The sequence below is a fragment of the Bactrocera neohumeralis genome, chromosome 6 (genome assembly GCF_024586455.1).
Source record: "Bactrocera neohumeralis isolate Rockhampton chromosome 6, APGP_CSIRO_Bneo_wtdbg2-racon-allhic-juicebox.fasta_v2, whole genome shotgun sequence".
Taxonomy (NCBI): Eukaryota; Metazoa; Arthropoda; class Insecta; order Diptera; family Tephritidae; genus Bactrocera; species Bactrocera neohumeralis.
The window spans coordinates 64913731-64923751 of NC_065923.1; the positions used below are offsets into that span (position 1 = coordinate 64913731).

Sequence of the window (10021 nt, forward strand, 5' to 3'; positions counted from 1 at the left end):
GTCATCCGAGTGGATTGGGGATAACAAAGAAGATTATTCTGAGAAAAATTGATTGATTTGACTTTAGTGGTTTTGGAGATATGTACATTAAATCTATTAAAGGGGGGGGCATGCCAACTTTTTCAAAATTCACAGTTGCCCCTTTCTAATGCTGTCCGTATTACCAAATAACATCCCATTTGCATCACCCTCTTAACTTACACATAATAAGGTACGTTTAAAAGTTTTTTTATTATTTTTTCACCTACTACGCGATGCAATGCAAAAATAAAAGAAAAACTAAAGCTCATTTTTTCTCAAGCTTAAACAGATACAGGTATTTATACGACGACACCGAAGTGATTTCATAGAGAAATGTTTATTCAGTGATGCTTTCGCCAGTTTAGTGTTAAAGCTTGTACTTGTGTTTCAAAAATGGTTGGAAAAAGTTTGCACAAAGTGATTGTCTGGATCGTCTGTATATCATTGGCGGTTTTCATATTTCCTATAGTGCTTGTAGTATCCTCTATAATTACCAATATTGAAAGTTGCCGACGCAAAAAGGAAAAATCTATTAAAAATGAAGTGGCCGTTGTAAGTGCATGTTTCATATACATATCACAAATAATACAACTCTTATTAAAGATAACAAATAAGTGATATTTAGTGTATGAGCTGAGGTCAATCGAATTTCGAAGTTTCAAAGTTGCACCGTACTTCAAAACTTTCGAATTGCCATGTTTTGTGAAAGATTTTCATACGACTCCGACAGGTTGGACTAATATCATTAATATTGGGTAGTTGAAGTTGAAAATGAGTGAAACTAGTGAAGCAATTCGCTATATTTTGTATAAAAAGGGAAGAATGCCTCGCAAGCCACCAATGAAATTTGTGAAGTTTACGGAGACGATGTTGTATCAGTTCGTGTAGCCCAACAATGGTTCGCTCGCTTTCGTCCTGGAAATTTCGATGTGAAAGATGCACTTCGCTCTGGTCGACTTATCGTTAAAAAAGTCGTTGAAAGTATGGAAAAGACTGACCAGGACCGTCACGTAAACAGCCATGACATCACTAAGGAATTTAACATTCATCATCAAATGGTTTTGAACCATTTAAAAAAAGGCTGGTTACAAAAAGAAGCTGATTGTTTGGGTACCACATAAATTGTCTGTGAAAAATTTATTGGACCGAATTAACATCTGCGATTCTTTGCTGAAACGAAATGAAATCGAACCATTTCTGAAGCGAATGGTAACAGGAGACGAAAAGTGGATTAAATACGACAATAATGTGCGAAAAAAAATCGTGGTTCAAGCGCGATGATGCTCAACAAATGGTTGCAAAGCCAAGATTGACGCCTCGAGAGGTTATGATGAGTGTTTGGTGGGATTGGAAAGGAATCATCCACTATGTGCTGTTCCAGCCTGGTCGAACGATTGGTCCTACATTTTACTGTCAACAACTGATGTGATTGAAGCAAGCAATCGAAAAAAAAAACGGCCAGAACTGATCAACAGAAAGGTCTTCGTCTTACATCAGGACAACGCTAGATCACACACATCTTTGATGACTCGACTAAAACTGGGAGAGCATGGCTGGGAAACTTTGATGCATCCACCATATAGCCCTGTCTTTGCAACATCGGACACCATTTGTTTCGGTCAATGCAGAACTCCCTTAATGTAGTAAAGTTGGCTTCAAGAGAAGCCTGTGAAAATTACTTGTTGCAGTTTTTGCCGAGAAACCAGAAAAGTTTTACACTAATAGAATATGCCTCTGGCAGAAAAATTGCAAAAAGTGGTCGCCCAAATTGGTACATATTTGGTTTATTTTAAAAAATAAAAAAAAAAATAAGTTTGATTAGAAATACGAAAATACTTTTTCGACTACCCAATATTTAAATTAGCGGAAAAACTTAGCGCTGAAAAATCAAAATCCAAATCATTACGTTACTGAGTTTTGTTACTAAATACAATTTAACTAAATAGAACTTTTTTATTAAATATGTCCAACAACAAAAAAAATAAGTTTTTAAGTGGAAATATTTAAATAGCTATCAGTTATAACTTTTTAATATGATTATAAGAAGCATGATCAGGATGCCGAGTCAAATTGATCGCCGGATGTGCATAAGTCTGTCGGTCCAGTTGCCCGTAAAAAAATTTCATTTTATAGTATAGAAACTTAAAGATTATGGTTTTTAGGTGAGTAAAAACGATGTTTCGCAGTATAACTGTTTACTGCGTTATTGAACTATGATAGGTCACAAATTAATTTGCATAACTATATTATTGCTTATTTTACGGCTACTTTATTAAATTGTATTATATTTAAAATGTTTAACGTTTATTGAGTTTTTATAGTTGGACTATGGTATAAATATTATTCCATTTATTTAAGAAGGTATACACTATTGTTTTAGCTTTCTACCATTTCACTTATCATCGCAAACATACAATGTTCACAGCCGAAATCAAATACATTTATATAGGTATGTAGTTCTTACTGATTTCACGTCGAATTTGAGAAAAAATAGAGATAACCACTTTAAACGTATATTGAATTCATGACGATATTCTTATACACCATATTTTTAGCGCAATAATATTAAATTGAATACTCTATTAATAGTAAATTGAAATTGAAAAATTCAAGGTCACTGGTTCAGCAAGTGGATTGGGTAAAAATATCGCCATCGAATTGGCGGCGAGGGGTTGCCATGTTGCTATATGTGATATCAATTACGACTTAGCTGTGACGACAGCTAAAGAAATCGCCGAGAAATATGGCGTCAAAGCAAAAGCTTATAAGGTGAGTGAATTTACAGTTAATTTACACAACTCAATTAGTCCAATAATGGCTCTTGTAATAGGTGGACGTCACTAAATATGATGAAATTGTAGAACTCAATGAAAAGCTAACCAATGACATTGGCACCGCCACTATACTTGTGAATAATGCAGGCTTACTGTTTCATTCAGATAGGCTGAAGCCCACAGTGAAGGAAATTGAAGCGATGATAAATGTTAATTATGTTTCACATTTCTGGGTGAGTTATCGAAGAGTTTAACAAAATGGCGTTGAAATCAAAGTAGATTAAATTATCATATATTAAATTTTTTATTCAGACAAATCGTGTGTTCATGGAGAATATGAAGCGTGCCAAGAAAGGTTATCTTATGGCTGTGTGCTCTGTAGCCGGTAAGTTCCAAATACATGCATAAAAAAGTCACAATTGTTTTGAATTGCAATTTTATCTAGGCCTACAAGCATTGGTGCAGTCCGAACCGTATTCCAGTGCTAAGTTCGCTGTACGTACCCTAATGCGAATAATGCGGGCCGAACTAAAGATTGAAGGCTTCAGTTGTATTCACCTTACTACCGTATTTCCATATTTTATTCGAACTAACGCTAGGGTTACCCAGATGGCAGAAGAAGGAGGCTTCACTAAGAGATATCCATTACTAGAAGGCGAAGAAGTCGCGCAGAGAGCTGTATCGAGAATGTTATGTGGTGAAATAGAGGTTATCATACCGAGTTTAGCTGCCCTCATCTATCGTCTCATAGAGTAAATAACTACAACCGTTTAAAAGCAAATATGAATCTTAAATAATTTAAAATTATTTTTTCTTGTCTTTGCAGTCTTTTACCACAACGAGTTCAAGACTGGTTGACTGCTGCAAATATTACCCCATCAAACAATATTTGAAACCATAAGTACAATAACAAGTAAAGCAGGCCTAAGTTCGAGGGCAGCTGAACATTATATACCATACCATCACAATTCGATTTCAGAAATATTATCGCTTAATTTAACCCTAGTATCTATAATATGATAAACACGATATTAAATGAAAATAAATTTAATATATATTAGGGATATAGATCGAAGTTCTAGAGCGATTTCATTAATACTCAGCGTTAAATCGCAAATAATTTTATTAGAATATCACTCGTTTTGACAGAGAAGGCATCAGATGGAATTCAAAATAGCGTTATATTGGCAGAAGGCGTGGTTGTGAACCGATTTCACCCATATTTCGTACATGTCATCAGGGTGTTAAGAAAATATTACATACCGAATTTCATTGAAATCGGTCGAGGAGTTCCTGGGATATGGTTTTTGGTCCATAAGTGGGCGACGCCACGCCCATTTTCAATTTTTGAAAAAAGCCTGGATGCAGCTTCCTTCTGCCATTTCTTCCGTAAAATTTAGTGTTTCTGACGTTTTTTGTTAACGCACTTTTAGTGATTTTCAACATAACCTTTGTATGGGAGGTTGGCGTGGTTATTATCCGATTTCTTCCATTTTTGAACTGTATATGGAAATGTCTGAAGGAAACGACTCTGTAGAGTTTGGTTGACATAGCTATAGTAGTTTCCGAGATATGTACAAAAAACTTAGTAGAGGGCGGGGCCACGCCCACTTTTCCAAAAAAATTACGTCCAAACATGCCCCTCCCTAATGCGATCCTTTGTGCCAAATTTCACTTTAATATCTTTATTTATGGCTTAGTTATGACACTTTATAGGTTTTCGGTTTTCGCCATTTTGTGGGCGTGGCAGTGTGCCGATTTCGCCCATCTTCGAACTTAACCTTCTTATGGAGCCAAGAAATACGTGTACTAAGTTTCATCATGATATCTCAATTTTTACTCAAGTTACAGCTTGCACGGACGGACGGACAGACAGACATCCGGATTTCAACTCTACTCGTCACCCTGATCACTTTGGTATATATAACCCTATATCTGACTCTTTTAGTTTTAGGACTTGCAAACAACCGTTACGTGAACAAAACTGTAATACTCTCCTTAGCAACTTTGTTGCGAGAGTATAAAAATTCTGGAGGAGACCCATGTTAATAATTCCTTCTGTGATCACATGTACATATTTATATTAGTTTTAACCTGGCCAGAGCAGGTCCGGTCAGAGAACCATACAGAAACTTTAGAAATACGGACTCGGAACTTTACGGTAAGAAGCTTCGATCAGCTCTTCCCGTTGCGCTAGGTCGAAGCTCAAGGCTATCTGCCTGGCTAAAGCGATCAATGAGTGCGTCCCGCTCTTAAATTCTATTTGTAGTTTTGTCCTTGACAGCTTGTGTCCTCTGAAAACTCAGAAACGAAAGAAAATATCTCATTGGTGGATACCAGAGTTATTGGAAATCAGATTAATTTTAATTGGATCGAACTTAAAGCAGATTGGGCACTATATAAAGTGAGTCTTGCCATATATAAGACTGAGATTTTGAAGGCCAAAAGGTTTTTCTGGAGAGCATTCTGCGAAAGCGTAAAAGTCTGTCATGAATCGTCTGGGTTTAGGTGAATTCTCGCAAAGAATTCTATTCCTTTCGGGTATCTGAGAGATGGGTCTGGAAACTGGACTGTGAGTAGAAAGGAGTCCATAGGGCTACTCTTGAATACTCAGTTTCCACTAAATCTATATACGAAAAAAGTACCCCTTTGGAGAGCTTCAAGAAGCCTATAGAGCCTCCGAAGGCGAGCGTCCTCTCACGTGGGTCATGAACTCTTTTAAACCGTTTAAGTCTCCGGAACCCAACGGAATTATACCTGAATAGCTTCAGCGTGCAGCAAAGGTATCATGAAGTTAGTTAACTGTGGAAATCAAGTGGCTAGAGAGAGTAGGTGAATTAGCCAGAAGTGCAAATAAAACTGAGCCACTTTTATTTTCTAAAGTGTAGAAAATTTGTGACGCACAGAAATTCACCACTGTTTTGATTGCATTTCTCCTAACACTACCACAAAACCCTCCACCGACGGTAAGCTGCAGTGAGTTTTTTCACAGATGGATCGAGGCTATGGTGGAGAGTAGGTAGTGGAGTCTTCTGTCGGACTACCGGACCACTGTAACGTCTTTCATGCGGAGGTGGCTGTCATCAAGGCAGCAGTAAATTACTGCTCTGAAGTCCAGCTTCTGCAGAGAGAAGAGCTTTCATTCCGATAGCCGATCGGCTATACTGGCTTTGAGCTCACTGTTGCTTAAGACTCGTCAAGGAGTGCATGACCTCAATAGCTTAAAGCTTTCTTCCTATTAAACTCGTAAGCGTACCCGGCTACGGCGGAATCGCTGGGAAAGGCAAAGTAGATGAGTTAGCTCGGAAGAGCATCCTTCCACCAATTTCATCCGTTTGGAGTCGAATCGTTTCTCCGATGTCTGCTTAAGCCTTGGACCTTTGAACTTCAAGTGAGCTCAGCAAGCGCTTTCTATTAATTTGAATTTTAAGACTCTCTTGGATTCCGAGAAAGTTGTAGATTTAGAAAATGGTGCTAAAATTCCTATAGCTCTACAGTAAACACCCTTTATACCAAGAGGTTATCAACATTATAACAAACTATCTACCTTACTGTTATGGTATGTCCTGCACACAACTGAAAGCCGAAAGATATGCAAATGCGAAATTGTGACTATAATACTGGCACTTACGACTATATGCAAATCGCGTTAAGCTGCCTTAAGTTTACGTTCAAGTAAGTAAGTAAATGCGTAGCTATCGACATTGCTTACATCATACGAATAGTTCTACGCACATGTTGGCATGTCTTTCGGGTTACTTGTGAAAGTTTGTGTGAATATTTTGCAGCTTGGATATATGTACATACCATAAATTCGAATGCTGCTATTGCAGTTTTATGTTGCACTTAAGCTTGATGCATGTGTTGCAAGCTTTTTGATAAACTCTATACATCTTCCCAAACAAAGCTTAATATATACTTGGCATACTCTTGGTATTTATACTCAAGTTTCCTTACCAGTTTGGGACAAGTTAAGGAGTTGTTTGTGTGTTGCAAGTAATGGGAGAACCACTTGGAAATGGTTATTTGAATGAGTAAATTAAACAGTGGCGCCGTTAGAGGAAATTTATTTCGTAACTGATAATTTTGAACCCCTTAATATGAGCATAACTGCTCTCTGCAGTTGTTGTCTTCGTTGTCGTGCAAGGATCTACATATATACATACACTTCCTTTCTTCATATGGAAGTTTGTTCCAGTATACAAGATGTAATCACTAGTATATGAATGGACCTGGGCTGGTGTGGCGATAGGTGCGGGTATTAATGGATCGGCCACCAAATTAAACAAAATAGTTAAACACCGTTTTACGGCTAAATAAATAAGTAGAGTTGCTCTGATAAACTTATTTTCGATAGTTAAGCCATTTTGGGTTCCTCTTTAATTAGACCTAGAGAAAAAATATATTGAAAACTAATCTTGTATTCTGCCGGTAGAGCTTTATATACATTTTTAGGGGAGCAAACCCCTAGTTTAAAAACCAACAGAGATCATGTATCGTGTTGGTTTTGTTGGGAAAATATTTTAGAAGGAAATTGTAAGAAACACTCCTCTCTTCTGTACCACTGCTTAGCTTTCGCTTAAGAAACGGTTAACAATTTCTAAGCATCAATTAATGGGTGAGAGTGCAGTGGGTCTTATTGATGGCATTTAAAGTGTAATTTATTGTTTGTTAAGTTTCACGAAGTGTAACATTTGCATTTCCTTGCAGCTGACACATGAGCTTAAACGACTGTGAAGCTGTCAATGCAATGTGGATGTTTAAACTTGCAAATCTATAAGCAATAAGTACTAGTAAAAAAGACATAAACTATACTTTTGTATATACATATATAATATATCCACTCACTCGACAAGATTTCACATACCTCAACAGTTTCACATAGAAATCATTGTCCATATCGCCAATGAGGATTATGAAAATTTTCGAATATTCCGGTTCGTCTTGTATGTACTGCAACAACACAGACAGAGAGCGAGAGAGAACTCAGTCAATTTAAAATATTATTCCTTGTCTCACACAACGCTTTACCTTTCTTTTGGAGAGTGGCTCAGGGCGTCCAACTGTGTTGTGTTGCTTCGGCATTAAAAGTGGACAGGTTGGGAATGATAACACTGATTTTTTCTTCTCCATCTCCACTCTTGACAACTTTGACGCTTTTGTTAGCTTCGGTGGCGATTTCGGTAAAACAGATGGTGTCTTTTTAGGCGCCTTTTTGCTCGACTTACGCTGTTCTTTGATTAATGTTGCACCAGTGGGCACATTTAGATTATCCATCCAATAATCGATTAAACTGAATTTCTTCTCTTCGGCAATTATATGAGACGTGCGACGATATTCGTCTAAACACTCTTCGATGGCAGCCATAGCGACGGTGTAATTGTCAAAGCGTTTCGTGTTGCGTACTATTTGCAGATGGTTGAGGATAAATATTTTGGTTTTACGAGCTATGCACCTACTCACCTTTTAGTGCCAGTTGTTTCGCTTCTTCTTCCAGATCAATTATGAAGATGCGCCTGCGTATGCCGGACTGTACGCGCTTCTTGAATTCCTCACATATTGAATTTAAAGAATTCGTTTGGAAATTGATCGCATATAGCTTATAGTCATGAAATTTATTTGCCTGTTTTGAGTAAAAAATTATTCAAAATGAAAACTGAAATCGGATTATGGCTAGCTAACCGTTAGCGTCTTAGTAAATCTCGTGGACATTTCGCGTTTGTTTGTATAATTATTAAAAAAAAAAAAATTATGAAAAATATATTTTTATATTTTCTTTGGTCTCTCAATTTTTGAAGTTTGCAAGAGTTGTAAAAAATATTTGAAAACTATATTTCAAAGAAAGCACAAAATCAGTACTAATATTATGGGGTTTTGGTTCTCATAAGTAAAAATTTATGTACTATGTATGTAGTACTCAGGAAATCTTTATTAATTGTTTGTATAAGATTTAGATTTAGTTTTTAAAGATGGCTTCTGTTGTTCTAGCAACTATAACCAGAGATCGCCCATAATGAAATTTAGAAAGGTTTCCAAAAAGCTGCTTTCATTCCAGTGCAATAGCTAACAAATTATATATCTAGATCAAGAGCAGCGAAACGCACTCAGTGAGTTTGACTCGAAAAAAGTTTCACTGAGACAACTCCTGATTAAAAAGCTTCGCCTATCGTACTCGTGAAAGCTGATAACTCTTCAATAAGCTAAGATTGTGATACATACGAGTTATTTTGAAAGCATAAGAGAGAGCGAGATAAACTGAAGATGATTCAGAAAAGAAATAATAGAAAAAAATAGATAGTGAGAATTATAACGCTTGAGTTTGACAGTTATTTTCATTGAAGGCATTGAATAAAACTCTAATTCACCAACGGTTCGTTCTTCTAGACATTTAGTTGGAAGATTTCTTGACGAAAATACAAATTCTCAAACAATTTTCCTACTAATTTCTTTTTGATTGCATAGAAGTACAAATGAACTTCTAAAACCAAATACGAGTCTTCTTACTCGTCAATAACAAAAAAGCAAGCAAATATACATCTGAAAGGGATAGTCACAGTTAGGCAAACAAGTAAATATGTAAACAACCTGAGAACTTGAAGTTGAACTGAGAGCCCAAGCAAAAACGCATTAAAAAGCTGGGAGCAAAACAATACAAACAAACCATAGTAAAATATCGATGTCGAGAGAGTATAATGGGGTTTTTAGAAGATTGGAGATTGTAGGAGGAACAGTGCCGTACAAACAAATCAAAGATATGCAAAAATGCTTTGCGGGCATTAATTGCATTTTACTGCAACACAGCGCTCAGATTGCACTTTCAATTAGACGTAGCAACCGGAAGTTGAGTGTTATGCCACCACCTGACCGCCCCAAATGCCTGCCATATACAAGTATACTGCACTGGTACTATTTGTCTTGTCTACTGCCGTAGCCGTCAGCGTAGAAGACTGCAGGCGCTTTGGTGCGTGGGTTGTTGATGACTTGGCTTGCGTTTGTTGCCACTGAGGTGTTCCGTTAGATGAAAGCGCGCCAAGGTAGCAGAGCGGAAGCTTCGGCGTAGTTGGCGGGGGATGCAAGCAACTGCTTGGAACGGAAATGAGTAGCAACAGCATTTTAATTGAAAGGTGATGCCATATCAAATATTGCAAAACAACAAATGTATTTGAAGAAGGTGGGGAATAGTGGGTGGGAAACAAAGTAACTGCTGTAGGGCAACAATATTTGGT

General features: G+C 37.1%; 2 protein-coding genes across 2 annotated transcripts in view; one reads left to right on the forward strand and one right to left on the reverse strand.

Annotated features, from left to right (window-relative positions):
• The window catches only part of LOC126761687 (uncharacterized), a 60121-nt gene extending 51584 nt beyond the window's left edge, over positions 1 to 8537 (reverse strand). Inside the window, exons 1-4 of the mRNA XM_050478047.1 lie at positions 8478 to 8537; positions 8259 to 8418; positions 7827 to 8200; positions 7663 to 7748 (exon numbers count right to left, since the gene is read on the reverse strand). Of these exons, the coding sequence (XP_050334004.1) occupies positions 7663 to 7748; positions 7827 to 8200; positions 8259 to 8418; positions 8478 to 8507 (650 nt within the window). The 5' untranslated portion in view covers positions 8508 to 8537. The remainder of the gene's footprint in view (positions 1 to 7662; positions 7749 to 7826; positions 8201 to 8258; positions 8419 to 8477) is intronic.
• LOC126761677 (short-chain dehydrogenase/reductase family 16C member 6-like) lies at positions 363 to 3870 on the forward strand. The gene is made up of 6 exons (XM_050478034.1): positions 363 to 573; positions 2635 to 2790; positions 2852 to 3028; positions 3108 to 3180; positions 3241 to 3547; positions 3622 to 3870. Exons 1-6 carry the CDS (start codon positions 415 to 417, stop codon positions 3686 to 3688), a joined length of 939 nt encoding a protein of 312 aa, XP_050333991.1. The 5' UTR covers positions 363 to 414; the 3' UTR covers positions 3689 to 3870.
• Positions 8538 to 10021: the final 1484 nt, after the last annotated feature.